The following is a 15,850-nucleotide window of genomic DNA, read 5'->3' as shown; positions in this document are numbered from 1 at the left end:
CGTTCCCTGAGATAAGGGAACGAGTATTGCTTAGCTGTACGCTATGGGGAAAACTCCTTTTTCTCCGAATATTGTAGCCTTTTGTATAATAACGCAGTGCTACTGCACAGCCACAACAGTGCAGAGACTATTCGCACGCTATTGGCTGGTCAGTTGTAACTGCTCAAACCTATAGCAGAGCGGCGTAACTGCGCGAACCAATTGGTGTGAAACGGTCAGTCGTATTGCGTAGCTAGGCGCTATGGGGAACCAATCAAATCATGCCGTGCTATGTTAAGCGTAACGACATGTTCCGTGACCCAAGTTGGACGCTTGAACAAGGGTCCAAAGCAAGGGCCTAAGTCTGACATGACGGCTTGATAGGGCAAGACTCTAATGATGATGGCCTGGCTCGTGTAGAGGCCGGCTCAATCATACGGAAAGGATGTGCGCCTGCAGCGCAGGGACTTCTAAGTTATAGAATCTGGCGAGGGTAGACGGTGAGGACCAGCCAGACCAGCCGGCCACCGTGCAAATATCGCCAATGGATACTCTGATACTCAAGTGAGCTCTGACACCTAAGGGGCATTCCTGGCCCATAAGCGTATGCTAGAGCGATAGCGTCCACCAGACATCGTGATAATCTTTGCTTCGTGACCGGAAGCTCTTTTGGTGCGGACACTGAAGCTTACAAAGAGCTGCTCCGACTGTCTGTACTGGGCGGAGCGTTCCGTATAAGTTCTCAGAGCCTGATCCGGGCAGAGTAGGTGTAATTATTGCTTGAGGGCCCTGGGAACCCTTGATAGGTCCCAGGAGGGCACTGTAGGGGGGCGTGGGGAGTTAAGCCTCCTTGCTCCCCTTAGGAAGCGGACAATCATGTCGCTTTTCCCCATCGACTGGCCGGCCACCGGGCATGGAAAGCTGCAATAGCTGCCACATGGACTTTGAGCATGGATGGGGTACGGCCCGCATCCAGCAGCTCTTGGAGAAATGAAAGTATCAGAGATGCTTCACATAAGGCAGGGTTCTGGTTCCTGGTTGAGTACCAGCCGGAGAACACAGCCCACTTAACAGCATAGAGACGTCTCGTAGACGGAGCTCTAGCCTCGCTGATTGTGCTCAGGACTCTCGCTGGTAGGTCCTCAAGCTCCTGTCGAGAGGCCACACATGGAGGGCCCATAGTTTGGGACGGGGGTGCCAAATTGTCCTGTTCGCCTGGGAAAGAAGGTCTTCCCTCAGGGGTACTGGCCACGGGGCTGCTATGAGCATCTGTATCAACTCAGGGAACCAAGGTTGGTTCTGCCAGAGAGGGGCCACCAATAGGACTGTGTGTCTGCCCTCCCTGATCCTTTTTATGACCTGAGGGAGGAGTGTGACCGGAGGAAAAGCATACAGGGGAAGGCTGGGCCATTCGTGGGCCAGCACATCCCTGTCCTTTGAGAAAAATATTGGGCAGTGAGAGTTGTCTTCGGAGGCAAAGAGGTTGATCTCTGCCCTCCCGAAAACATCCCAGATCGTTTGACCACCATCCTTCTTGAGACTATCCCCAAGCTTACCCCTGACTTGAAGAGGCTGGGTTTTATCCAAGGGGCCAGGGCTCTGGTGCAGCTGTGGTCCACCCTGATTTGAAGATGGACTGAGCGCCATACCTGGGGAGGAGAATCTCGACCATCAAGTTAAAGAGCGAAGAAAGAAAGACCAAGTTAGAGACCAACAAACTGGAAGTCTATGGTGAGTAACACCCATATTGCAATTAACATTTTCAATATCTGTTTTAATTATTATTATTTTTAAATCAAGATGGAATAACTGTCTGGAAAAGAAAAACAGAGGGGAAAAAAGTCTACTTAAAATGCTGACATTTTGGGGACTAACGTTATTGGGGACTGTGTGTGTGTGATGGGTAACTTATGGTTTAGGGTTAGGGTCAGTGTAAGGGGATAGAATACACAGTTTGTACAGTATAAAAATCATTATATCTATGGCAAGTCCTCATACAACATAAGTGTGTATGTGTGTGGAAAGGTTTTTTCCACAAAAAAGGTTTTGGATAACTTGAATAACATAACTCACTATTACATTGAGGCTGACTCAGAAGCTTCTTCTCCTGTGTGTTTTCAGCTGATGACCTGCTGTGCAGTGATCGTGTAGCCTGTGTCCTGGAGCAGCGGCAGAAGAAAGATGAGCGCCTGCTGAATGAAGCCATCGTACAATTTAGGGAACAATTCCAACAAACAACCAGCAGACATGAGTTTGATCTGAACGATCCAGAGCTGCTGAAGAAGCAGGAAGGTGTGCGGATTCTCCCGGGACTGACTGGAGAAGATCTGAGCCAGAAGAACAGGCTGAAGAAGCAGCAGGAGCAGCTCAGAGCATGGACCCTTCAACAGCAAGAAGAACTGGAGCGAGCCAAACAACAGCTACAACAAGAAGGTACGTTCACTTGCTGAATGGCAGCTCCTTATATCTAAGCTCTACCAATTTTCAGTGACAGTTCACTTTGGCTTGATTCTTTCTGAAACTACATTATGGCTGTGAATTGATTAAAACGAATTTGTTGAACAGGTTTCTCGCACCTAACGTAACAGTTTTGTAACACATTAAAACCCCAAATGAATGTACAAGCAACTTGAAGACAGTATATTTTAAATAATATTTATAAATATATTATTTAAAATATACTGTCTTCAAGTTGCTTGTACATTCATTTGGGGTTTTAATGTGTTACAAAACAGTTGTTGTAGCTGTTGTTTGGCTCGCTCCAGTTCTTCTTGCTGTTATTTATTTATGTGTGTGTGTGTGTGTGTGTGTGTGTGTGTATGTGTGTATGTATGTATGTATGTATGGTGAGGAAAATAAGTATTTGAACACCCTGCTATTTTGCAAGTTCTCCCACTTAGAAATCATGGAGGGGTCTGAAATTGTCATCGTAGGTGCATGTCCACTGTAAGAGACATAATCAAAAAAAAAAAATTCCAGAAATCACAATGTATGATTTTTTTAACTATTTATTTGTATGATACAGCTGCAAAGAAGTATTTGAACACCTGAGAAAATCAATGTTAATATTTGGTACAGTAGCCTTTGTTTGCAATTACAGAGGTCAAACGTTTCCTGTAGTTTTTCACCAGGTTTGCACACACTGCAGGAGGGATTTTGGCCCACTCCTCCACACAGATCTTCTCTAGATCAGTCAGGTTTCTGGGCTGTCGCTGAGAAACACGGAGTTTGAGCTCCCTCCAAAGATTCTCTATTGGGTTTAGGTCTGGAGCCTGGCTGGGCCACGCCAGAACCTTGATATGCTTCTTACAGAGCCACTCCTTGGTTATCCTGGCTGTGTGCTTCGGGTCATTGTCATGTTGGAAGACCCAGCCTCGACCCATCTTCAATGCTCTAACTGAGGGAAGGAGGTTGTTCCCCAAAATCTCGCAATACATGGCCCCGGTCATCCTCTCCTTAATACAGTGCAGTCGCCCTGTCCCATGTGCAGAAAAACACCCCCAAAGCATGATGCTACCACCCCCATGCTTCACAGTAGGGATGGTGTTCTTGGGATGGTACTCATCATTCTTCTTCCTCCAAACACGTTTAGTGAAATTATGACCAAAAAGTTCTATTTTGGTCTCATCTGACCACATGACTTTCTCCCATGACTCCTCTGGATCATCCAAATGGTCATTGGCAAACTTAAGACGGGCCTTGACATGTGCTGGTTTAAGCAGGGGAACCTTCCGTGCCATGCATGATTTCAAACCATGACGTCTTAGTGTATTACCAACAGTAACCTTGGAAACGGTGGTCCCAGCTCTTTTCAGGTCATTGACCAGCTCCTCCCGTGTAGTTCTGGGCTGATTTCTCACCTTTCTTAGGATCATTGAGACCCCACGAGGTGAGATCTTGCATGGAGCCCCAGTCCGAGGGAGATTGACAGTCATGTTTAGCTTCTTCCATTTTCTAATGATTGCTCCAACAGTGGACCTTTTTTCACCAAGCTGCTTGGCAATTTCCCCGTAGCCCTTTCCAGCCTTGTGGAGGTGTACAATTTTGTCTCTAGTGTCTTTGGACAGCTCTTTGGTCTTGGCCATGTTAGTAGTTGGATTCTTACTGATTGTATGGGGTGGACAGGTGTCTTTATGCAGCTAACGACCTCAAACAGGTGCATCTAATTTAGGATAATAAATGGAGTGGAGGTGGACATTTTAAAGGCAGACTAACAGGTCTTTGAGGGGCAGAATTCTAGCTGATAGACAGGTGTTCAAATACTTATTTGCAGCTGTATCATACAAATAAATAGTTAAAAATCATATATTGTGATTTCTGGATTATTATTTTTTTTGATTATGTCTCTCACAGTGGACATGCACCTACGATGACAATTTCAGACCCCTCCATGATTTCCAAGTGGGAGAACTTGCAAAATAGCAGGGTGTTCAAATACTTATTTTCCTCACTGTATATGTATATGTGTATGTGTATGTGTATGTGTATGTGTATGTGTATGTGTATGTGTATGTGTATATGTATGTATGTGTATATATATATATATATATATATATATATATATATATATATATATATATATATGTGTATATGTATATATTATTAGGGCTGTGCAACGATTAATCGCATCCAAAATAAAAGTCTGTGTTTTCATAATGCTGTTGTAACGGTCATCAGCTGGAGTGCCCTTGAGAGCCACCTGAGGGCACTCTACAACAGACTATCATTATTCACTCAACTACATTTCCCATAATTCACTGCTGACCCCTATATATATAAATAAATAAAACATTTTTCTTAAATATATACATGCATTTGTATGTGCATGTGTGTATTTATATATATATATACAAAAAATTATACACAGTACACACACTTTTTGATGCGATTAATCACGATTAATTGTTGCACAGCCCTAGTATTTTTAAATACATTTTTATTATTATTTGTCACTTTTTTTTTTTTTTTTTTTTTATAGTAGTTTTTAAGTACTATACTGTATTTTTTTCAAATGTCTTTCTAAATTTTGGGGATAAAATTATTGCCATTCAACAATATATTTAAATAATAGTTAACATTTAATGGGCAGACTGCAAATTGTCAGTCAACTGATTTTATTAATATACAATAACAACAATTACAGAACATGATCAGTCTTATGACAACTTTTAATTGAAATAAACTTACAACAATAATTTCATAAATCTTGTAAACAGCCATTATTAATCAATGTTGTTTCCCCCAGCCCTAGTATCAATGCTTTCTCTTTTTACAAACTGTATAGTGAATCAGTACGATCAAATAGGGCTGGGAAAAAAATCGATTTAATTTAAAAATCGAGTTGGTAGATCAAATCGATTCATATTTTCAAAAAATCGATTTTTTTTAGATTTTTTTTTTTCTCCCCCTCTTCAGTATAGCGTCCAATCATACTGTCTATGCGTCCGTATTGGATTTTGCATTCGCCAAATCTTCCTTCAGGGTTTCCGTAGCACGGTCCCTGCGGCGCAGCCCTCTATGCTTCACGACATCACGACAAAAAGACTAGCATGTTTAATTTTTTAACGGTCCTCCACTCCACGACGACGGCGCGCGAGTGAGTGAGTAAGTGAGAGTGTGTGTGAGTGAGTGAGTGAGCGAGTGTGTGTGACTGTGTGGGTGTGCGCGAGAGTGAGTGAGAGAGTGAGAGAAGGCTATGTGAGTGAGCTTGTGTATATGTGCGAGTGAATGAGTAGGCCTATGTGAGACGGCTCGCGATGACTGGTCGGAAAACAACGTGTAGTCTGACATGTTTCTTGTCCACGACATGACAAGATTTTTAGGAGTCAAAATCGTGTAATCTGACACAGTGACTATCATAACAGACAAAAAAAAAATCTTGTAATCTGACCCAGGCATAAGAGTTACCTCAGGATTTTTTTGTTGTTTTATTAGCTCAATCCAAATACAGTATAAATAATTTGGAATCGAATTGAATCGTAAATCGAGTTTTTTATAGAAAAATCGCAGATTTTGTTAGGGGGAAAAAAAATCACCCAGCTCTACTATCAAAGCAGAATGTCTCTGGATAACCGAGTTCTTGAACTGCAGAAGATGGAGGAACAATACAAGAGATCTGCAGCCATCGCCACCAAAGGCTTTAACTGGGCACTGGTGAGTCACTGACGACTGAAGTCCGCAAAGTAGAAAAAAAAAGGCTTTATAATTCAAAAAGAACTACATTTTCCATTGTTCCTTGACCACAGGCTACAGAAATCACGCATCGCCGTCTACAAGAGTGTCACGAGGAAGAGGAGAACAACCAGATGGACATCCTGAACCAGTTAAATGGGGACCTGCTGACGGAAAACCCTGAACAGAAAGTAACTGTGCTGGGTCTGTCCTGCCTGAGCCGGGAATGAAGGGAATGAGTCCTGAAGAGCTCCAGCAGTACACGCAGTACCAGCTGCAGCAAGCAGAAGATAGGAAGGTGAAGCACAAAAAAACTTTCATTCTCTTAATAAGTAACTTCATGAAATGTTGCAAAAGATCAAAATACACGTATTTGTTAAAAAGTGTGCTGCCATGAAGCAATGGGAGAGGGAGCTTCAGGAGCATCATGAGAACATGACATCAGCCTGGTCTGCACTGCTACTGGAAAGACAGCAAGCGCGCATTAATAAGAAGCTGCGCAGGAGTTTGGACAACACCAACGCACAGCTAGCCCAGACCTATGATGCTCCCAGGCCAGCCGGGAGACATAATCCCTCCAGCGTGTCCTAGGTCTTCCCCGGGGACCACCTTCCCGGGAGGGTGTCCAGGTGGCATCCGGCCCCTCTCGATGTGGAGGATCAGCGGCTCAACTCTGAGCTCCTCCTGAGTGACTAAGCCCCATACTCCCAGAGCATCCTCCACAGGATGCGGCAAAGGGACACAGTCGAATGCCTTCTCAATCCTCAAAGCACATGTAGATTGGTTGGGCAAACACCCAAGAACCCTCCAGCACCCTGGAGAGGGTAAAACCGCACTGTTCCTCCTGAATCCGGGGTTCTACTATCGGCCGTATTCTCTTCTCCAGTACTCTGGCATAGACTTTCCTGGGGAGGCTGACAAGTGTGATCCCCCTGTAGTTGGAACACACCCTCAGGTCCACCTTCTTAAAAAGAGGGACCACCACCCTGGTCTGCCAGCCCAAAGGTACTGTCCCCGACCGCCACGTGATGCTGCAGAGGCGTGTCGGCCAAGACAGCCCTACAACATCCAGAGACTTGAGGTACTCAGGGTGGATCTCATCCACCCCCGGTGGAGCTTCTTGATTACCTCGGTGACTTCAGCTTTGGTGATGGACGAGTCCACCTCCGAGCCCTCAGCCTCTGCTTTCTCAATGGAAGACGTGTCGGTGGGATTGAGGAGATCCTCTAAGTATTCCTTCCACCGTCCGACGACATCCCTAGTTGAAGTCAACAGCTGCCCACCTCCACTGAAAACCGTGTTGGTAGGGCACTGCTTCCCCCTCCTGAGGTGCTGGACGGTTTGCCAGAATCTCTTTAAGGCCAACCGGTAGTCCTTCTCCATGGCCTCACCGAACTCCTCCCAGACCCGATTTTTTTATTTATTTTTTTGCTTCCACAACCACCCGGGCTACAGTCTGCTTGACCTGCCGGTACTCGTCAGCTGCCTCAGGAGTCCCACAAGTCAGCCAGGCCCGATAGGACTCCTTTTTCATCTTGACGGCATCCCTTACTTCCGGTGTCCGTCACCGGGTTCGGGGATTGCCGCCTCGATAGGCACCGGAGACCTTACGGCCACAGCTCCAAGCGGCCGCATCGACAATGGAGGTGGAGAACATGGTCCATTCGGACTCAATATCTCCAGACTCCCTCAGGATCTGCTTGAAGCTCCGCCAGAGGTGGGAGTTGAAGATCTCTTTTACAGGAGACTCAGCCAAACATTCCTGGTGCCACATGCACTGATGGACACCCTTATGCTTGAACATGGTGTTTGTTATGGACAAGCTGTAACTAGCACAGAAGTCTAATAACAGAACACCGCTCAGGTTCAGATCAGGGGGGCCGTTCCTCCCAATCATGCCCCTCCAGGTGTCACTGTCGCTGCCCACGTCGGCATTGAAGTCCCCCAGTAGAACGACGGAGTCCCCAGTCGTAGCACTTTCCAGCACCCCTCCCAGAGACCCAAAGAGGGCCGGGTACTCTTCACTGCCATTCGGCCCGTAGGCGCACACGACAGTGAGAGACCTATCCCGACCCGAAGGCGCAGGAAAACAACCCTCTCGTTCACTGGGGTGAACTCCAACACATGGCGGCTGAGCTGGGGGCTATAAGCAAACCCACACCAGCCCGCCGCCTCTCACCATGGGCAACTCCAAGTGGTAAAGAGTTCATCTTCTCTCAAGGAGTGTGGTTCCAGAGCCCAAGCCGTGCATGGAGGTGATCCCAACTATCTCTAGTTGGTACCTCTCAACCTCACGCACAATCTCAGGCTCCTTCCCCGGCAGCGAGGTGACGTTCCACGTCCCTAGAGCTAGTTTCCGTGTCCAGTGATTGGGTTGTCGAGGCCCCGCCTTCGACTGCTGCCCGATCCACTTTGCACCGGCCCCTTACGGTCCCTCCTGCCGGTGGTGAGCCCACAGGAGGGCGGCCCCACGTCGCTCCTTCGGGGGAGACCCGGCCACCTCTTATACGAGCCCCAACCCCGGGCCTGGCTCCAGGGTGGGGCCCCGGCTGTGCCATGCCGGGCAACGTCACGGTCCTCGTTTTCAATTTCTTCATAAAGGGTTTATGAACCACTCGAAACTAGGCTAGAAACCAGCCTTTATTAATTATTATTGCAGAGATTGGGTTTGGAGCTGGGTCCGTGGGACTGTTTCTGGGGTTCACTTTTTATTTTACTTACCTTTTGTCTTCTGCATTCTCCTTACCATTGTCTCCTTTTCTTCCCTCAGACTCGTCCCCCAGAAACCCAGCCTCAAACCCAATCTCTTAAAAATGAATAAAGGCTGGTTTCTAAAGTACTTCTTCCTGCCTCTATGTATTAATGCTCATGGGTAGCCTAAATGGGTTCCATTCAGACCTTAACATTAAGTATTTTACTGTTATGTCAACAAGATTCAACAAGACATTTTCATCTGGCTATACCCAATGTTTAGATCTGTTGTGGTATTTATGCAAATTAGCACATACGTAATTAGATTATGCACCGTTTGTCCATGGTAACAAACAATTTAAAAACTTGAAATACATTTTTTGTTTGTCTTGATGTAAGTAATCAACTCAGTAATTTTCATGATGATATTTAAAGGTTAAAAATTTTACCCTATTCACAAAAGAATAAATGGCGTATGAATAGGCTATATTTGGGTCTTTTTTTAAACTTTCCCCTAATGGGATTCTTCAGGGCTTTTTTTTCCTTACTCAGGACATATTGAGGATACAAAATCAGTTGACTTTGCTTCTGTTGCAATTTGTTCAACCTTTTTTCATAAAATGACTGGACTACTAGGATCCTTTGGGTACTCAAACCCCTCCACCACGGTAAGGTGGCAGTTCAAGGAGGGGCAAATCAGCATATTAGAATGATTTCTGAAGGATCATGTGACACTGAAGACTGGAGTAATGGCAGGAATAAATTACATTTTAAAATATATTCAAATAGAAAAGTTATTTTAATGTATAATAATTTTTCACAATATTAAAGGTATAGTGGAGGATTTTCCTAAATTAAAAAAAAATTCCACTTTCCCGCCCTCTCCACTTTTTGAAAAAATGCACATGCGCAACACTCTACCTGCTCCCGAGAGGGAAAGCCTATTAAACGTGTGCACGAGAGAGCACGCACAAGCCTAGTTCATTACATTAACTTTTACTAGCAGTGATTTTAAATGGATTTCTCCAAATAGCATGCCAAACTTTACCTGTCGAGTAGAAACTTCGCGACTGAGGCATCAGTGGGAAGCCCAACCTGTGCTTTTTTGGCACGCCAGTGTGTGAAATATTCTCCCAAAAACACTCTGGTCTTGTTTCTTTCTTCAGAGGCCTCTCTCTTCTTGTCATACAATTCGTAGACACTTTTTCTCTTGCGACCCTCAGACATTTTGAAAAAACCCGGTGAGAACGGCGAGCTTCAAGGAATGGCTGAAACCGCGTCACCACACATATACACCTGAAAGTGCGCATGCGCAGAAAGCGAAAACTACCTAGGGACGAGCACGTACGACGGCCTTACGTAAACATATCACCACAATGATTGACAACTAGGAGGACCAATAGTCTTGATGATCCACCCGGAAAAAGAAAATCCTCCACTATACCTTTAATAATGCTTTTTACTGTATTGATCAATGAAAAGCAGACGTTTTTTTCAAAAACAAAAGAATCTTACCGACCTCAAACTTCTGAAAGGTAGTATAATATAAAAATGGAACTTTGATTTTATGCTTCTGATAAGATCAGCAATTACTTTAACCACTCCCATTTCTCATACCAGAGGTGTATTGCATAAATCAAATTAAAATGCACATTTGTTTGCAGGCAACTTTATAAACAGGCATTCGTAAACTCTCTAAGCATTTTTCATGGCTGCAATGAAATTTTGAAAATGAGGATTGCTGCAAGAGCTGGTGTGTTAGTTATAGTTGTCATAGTTTACAGTCTTGTGTACATGTCACTTAGACAAGAGAGGTTCCAAAGGCCAGAAGATCTGGAGGTTCTTGGAAGACTGAAGAGAATAGAAGATCAAGTTCATAAAATAGGTGAGTTATAGTTCTCATTTATACATTTTAAGATCAGTGTCAGTATTATTCTGTTGTAATAAACATTCTTTTTTTCAGCTGAATTCATAGATGTCAAAGATCAAAAAGTCAAAGAGCCTGTTGTGAAGCAGAAAATCACAAAGAAAATTGAGGTTAAGAAGTTGTATCCTCAATCGCCTCTATTCAGTTCATGGGGAGATGAACTCACAGAAGAGGAACAGATGGAAGCAGAGAGGCAGTTTCAGGAGTACGGATACAATGTGTTCCTCAGTAACAGATTACCAGTGACCAGAACAATCCCTGATACTCGAGACCACAGGTAAAAGCTTTATAACAGTTTTCTAGTTTAGTATAATGGAAAATGTAATTTATTCATGTTATGGCAAAGCTGAATTTTCCAGTCTTCAGTGTCACATGATCCTTCAGAAATCATTCTAATATGCTGATTTGCTGCTCAAGAAACAGTTTGGGATTCTTTGAATAAAAGAAAGCTTTTTTATTTAAAATGTATTTTTATTAGCATTTATCTTATCTATAATTGTGTGTGTGTATGTGTGTATGTGTGTGTGTGTGTGTGTATATATATATCTTAGAATAATGTTTTTTGAAAATGTAAAAATGCAAAAAGTTTTCAGTGATGGGTAGGTTTAGGGGATAAAATATACAGTTTGTACAGTATAAAAATCATTATGGAAAATGAAAACACAACAGTGTGTGTATGCGTATGTGCCAAATGTCGTCACTATTATGATAAACAACTATCGAGGACATTTTATTGGTCCTCAATAGTAAAAAGGCTTATAAATGGGCCAAAACAGGTTTTTGTATAAATCTAGTGTTTTGCACATATTTCTGTGATGGGTATAGGTTTAGGGGTAACCCAGCTAGACATTTTTTGTTCTAAAAAATGTCTTAGAACATTACCATGCAGTGTTCTAATAATGTTTTCAGCAGGTACTTTCATGTTTGTTCCCTGAATGTTCTCCTAAAAGGTAGGATAACATGCTCTAAAAACATCCTCAAAATGTTACATTTAAAATGTTCTAGTTTTGTTAACACGTCACATTACAAGAACGTTTTATAAAATACATTCCGTCATCTCAGGCCTCAATGATATCCTCAAAACATTTTGCGAATGTTGATTTAATAATGTTCCTCCTTTGTTATTATGGAACATTGCGCCAATGTTTTATTGAGAACATTGTATAATCTGTTATCTCAACAACATTCCCAAAACATCCTCAAAATGTGACAGTTAAAACGTTATGTCTTAGTTAACATTTAACCTTTATAGGACCATTATTTGAACGGAGAAAACATCCATAAAACTTTCTTTAAAACATTAACCAAACTTGTGGGGAATGTTAGCCAAAGTTCTGAGAACGTTCCCTGCTAGCTGGGAAATCGGTGGGTTAGGTGATAGAAAATATCATTAACCTGATGGAAGTCTATGCACTGTCCTCACTAATAATGAAACAAATGTGTGTTTGTGTGTGCGCAGATGCACTCTGAAGATCTACCCAAAGGACCTGCCATCTATTAGTGTGGTTCTGATTTATTTAAATGAGGCTCTGTCAGTCATTAAAAGGGCAGTCCGCAGCATCATTGACAAAACACCTGCTCATCTACTAACAGAAATCATCCTGGTGGATGACTACAGCTTGAATGGTTAGTTTTGCCCTAAATATTTGTTACATTTTATTTATTGGAGAAGTAAAAAATATTTAAGATATTAGATGTTCAGATAATATATTTTTAACTGTATTTTTATTTTTCTAAAACGTTTTTTTCCTGTTAGGCATGAATCTGAGGTTATAAAGAAAAGAATAAATATTTACACAGTGTGCATTAATTAATTTATAGATTATTCTATTAAATATTCTAATATATTATATGATAATATAAATAATTAAATATAACAATTTAATGCTATTAAATATTTTACATTTCTTAACAGAGGATCTGCAATTGCCTATAGATAGGTACATTGGTCTCATTAATAAAGACAAACCTGGCTTAATCAAGAAAGTGAGACACAAAAGGCATATGGGTCTTGCCAAGGCAAGAATGTCAGGCTGGGAAGCGGCCAAAGGCCAGGTGGTGGCCATTCTGGATGCCCATATTGAGGTTCACAAGGAATGGTAAATACTACCACAGTGTGAGTATGATAACATGAGGATCTTATACTGTCTTTGGTAAATAAACATTTGACCGCCTTATTGTTCTAGGGCAGAGCCACTGCTTGCAAGAATCAAAGCAGACAGGACAATTGTGCTTTCGCCAGTGTTTGACAAAGTGCGTTTTGACACCCTGGAGATTATTAAATATAAAACCTATGCTCATGCGTTTGACTGGAACCTTTGGTGTATGTACGAGTCTTTCCGGCCAGAATGGTACGAAATGAACGACCCATCAGAACCAGGGAAGTAAGTGGTGTACATTTTTCACCATTTTAAACACCTTCACTTTCTATAGTTAATTTTAAGTGGTCCTGCAATGTGACAGATGCATTTTTAAAAGTGAAATGCGTTTTTTGCTCAGTCAAAACGAGTCAAAACATAATCAACCTAACGCGTCTCCGGGCAACACAATATACACAATACACACTCATTTTCATAAATGAGTCAGTGTTTTTGAATGAATCGGTTGAGCGAATGAGGCAAAATGTATGCTTTGTGTTGTGTGATATCTCTGCGCCCAAGTAGCAGTGCTTCGCCTGTGCTTCCCCCTAATATAGTCCCAAGTCAAAATCTGCTTAGTGTTAATCTGCATCGCTATTTGTACTCGTTGTGAATACGCAGGCCACAAGAAGTAATTAGGTGGGTTTTTTTTATTTATTTTTTATCACTTTTACTCAGGACATGCTAGCTGGCAACAAAGGATTCCATTCATTAAGCTAAGCTAAGCTCGTGCCGACCCTGTCGAATCCATGCACTGAGACAAAAATGCATTTGCCCACCTATCTAAATGTAGGAAAGAAGGTGAATAAGGTGAGGAAGAGTGTTCCTTTAACATTCTATTAACGTTACCAAACGAACATATATTTATAACTTTGAGAGAACCTTTAGCCACAGTTCTGAGAACATTCCTTGTTAGTTGAGTTCTTTCCTAAATTAATCTGTTTTTGATCAAATCGGTTGAGTGAACGATGCAACATTTGTGAAGACAGTTGCTTGTTTATTTCCTAAATGAATCAGTGTTTTTGAATGAATCAGTTGAGATTTAACTCACATAATGAGCCATTTTTCTTTAAGCTTGGAATAAAACTTCCATGTAATGCATGACATACTTGATTTGATAAATATAGGCTACAATTTGCAGTTTATCATTTGACTGAAGTACAACAAATAGTCAGTTTCTGTTTCTGCATTGTTAGGAGTCCCTCAATCATGGGTATCTTTGTCGCTGATCGTCAATTCCTGGGAGAAATTGGAGTTTTGGATGAAGGAATGACAATTTATGGGGGTGAAAATGTTGAACTAGCAATACGTGTAAGTTATTACTGCACATTGTCGCACCAAAAAAGTGCATATAATATTTGTAAAAAGTGCTTGAATTTGATCAATATCTGATATGTAATTAATAAATCAGGTCTGGCTCTGTGGCGGGAGTATTGAAGTGGTGCCATGTTCAAAGATCGCGCACATTGAAAGAGCACATAAGCCTTATTCACCGGATCTCAGCAAACCCATGATTCGAAATGCTCTGAGAGTGGCTGAAGTCTGGCTGGATGAATATAAATCAAATGTGAATATTGCCTGGAATCTCCCTCTAAAGGTAACAGTAATAGTAAACATTGTTTCAAGGTCAGTTCAAGATAAGTTGAATATTAACAGTCTTGTTTAACTATTCATTTCATTGATCTTCATATCATCACACTGGACGTTAATAAAATGACCGTTTTTCCTCTAGGATCATGGGATTGATATTGGTGATGTGACTGAAAGAAAAGAGTTACGAGAGAAACTCAAATGTAAGCCCTTCAAATGGTATCTGGAAAACGTATATCCTCTGCTAGACAGGTGGAAAGACATAATGGGTTATGGCGTGGTAAGTTGCTCAAAGTCTTACACAATTTCTATCCCAAGAAGAGATAAATAAAGTTTAGTAAATAGCTGCTCCGTCTAAACCAGTCATAACTAAACTTCTGCTGTTTATTTTCATGACAGTTGAAGAATGATCTTAAAAAAGACTACTGCATTGATCAAGGACCTGTTCCTGGAAGTGTACCTATTCTGTTCCGGTGTCATAATTATAAGCCTCAGGTGTGTAAGTGTAAACCTTTACTGTGAACAGCTATGTTCAAAATGCACTCTTCATTTCAACATCTCTTACAGTATTGTTACTACAACAGTAATGGAGAGATCTACATTGGAGCAATCAAATCTCACACATATAACTCCAACCGTTGTCTAACGGATCCCGGTAGTGGAAGCACACCAGGGTTACATGACTGTAAAGAAGCCAAGGAGAAAGGACTGCGTATATACTGGGACTTCACTCAGGTATGATCCTGCTCTGCATTTTATTAGTTTATTTATTTTTATGGAATATTTCACATCACATTGCTGTGTGGTTATTATCTGTTCTCTATGTACATGATCCTAATTATAATTTAAGCTTTGATATAATCAATAAAAATTTTTTTATATTTTATGGTTTCTCTTTTACAATTAGGGAAATGCAATAAGAAGCAGAAACACAAACCGATGTCTCGAGATCGGCCAAGGACAGGATTCCTACTACTATCTCATTTTGCAAACATGCTCAGGACAAAAATGGACAATACAACATGTCAGCAAAGATTTTTAAAAGGAAATTTTAAAAAAGTGAAAACGTGAATCAATGTAATAGAAAATTGAAAACAAAACAGATGTTTCAGCTACCAGTTTAAAGGGATAGTTCGCCCGAAAATGAAAATTCTGTCATCATTTACTCACCCTCAAGTTGTTTCAAACCTGTATGAATTTCTTTTTTCTGCTGAACACAAAAGAAGATATTTTGAAAAATGTCGGTAACCAAACAGTTGATGGACCCCATTGACTTCCATAGTAGGAAAAAAAAATACTATGGAAGTCAGTGGGGTCCATCAACTGTCTGATTACCGACATTTTTCAAAATATT

The 15,850-nt window shown here is 41.7% G+C and overlaps 3 protein-coding genes across 3 annotated transcripts; all 3 read left to right on the top strand.

Moving 5' to 3' along the window:
- Positions 1-1,240: 1,240 nt before the first annotated feature.
- On the top strand, positions 1,241-6,741 carry LOC311283283 (RIB43A-like with coiled-coils protein 2; the record flags this gene model as incomplete). Its single annotated transcript, XM_084397637.1, has 5 exons — positions 1,241-1,271; positions 1,621-1,710; positions 2,101-2,412; positions 5,225-5,229; positions 6,535-6,741. The coding sequence occupies 5 exons, from the start codon at positions 1,241-1,243 to the stop codon at positions 6,739-6,741; spliced, it is 645 nt and encodes a 214-aa protein (XP_084253763.1).
- LOC311283228 (RIB43A-like with coiled-coils protein 2) lies at positions 5,674-10,724 on the top strand. The gene is made up of 3 exons (XM_084397548.1): positions 5,674-6,132; positions 6,225-6,448; positions 10,647-10,724. The coding sequence occupies exons 1-2, from the start codon at positions 6,037-6,039 to the stop codon at positions 6,378-6,380; spliced, it is 252 nt and encodes an 83-aa protein (XP_084253674.1). The 5' UTR covers positions 5,674-6,036; the 3' UTR covers positions 6,381-6,448; positions 10,647-10,724.
- LOC311283225 (putative polypeptide N-acetylgalactosaminyltransferase 8) lies at positions 10,413-15,621 on the top strand. The gene is made up of 11 exons (XM_084397545.1): positions 10,413-10,726; positions 10,805-11,045; positions 12,228-12,394; positions 12,684-12,867; positions 12,955-13,152; positions 14,103-14,217; positions 14,318-14,503; positions 14,639-14,776; positions 14,896-14,991; positions 15,064-15,231; positions 15,404-15,621. Exons 1-11 carry the CDS (start codon positions 10,573-10,575, stop codon positions 15,536-15,538), a joined length of 1,782 nt encoding a protein of 593 aa, XP_084253671.1. The 5' UTR covers positions 10,413-10,572; the 3' UTR covers positions 15,539-15,621.
- Positions 15,622-15,850: the final 229 nt, after the last annotated feature.

Source organism: Rutilus rutilus (assembly GCF_951802725.1).
Source record: "Rutilus rutilus genome assembly, chromosome: 23".
NCBI lineage: Eukaryota > Metazoa > Chordata > Actinopteri > Cypriniformes > Leuciscidae > Rutilus > Rutilus rutilus.
Note: the sequence above shows the minus strand (reverse complement) of the source record. Positions and strands in the feature narration are given on the sequence as shown.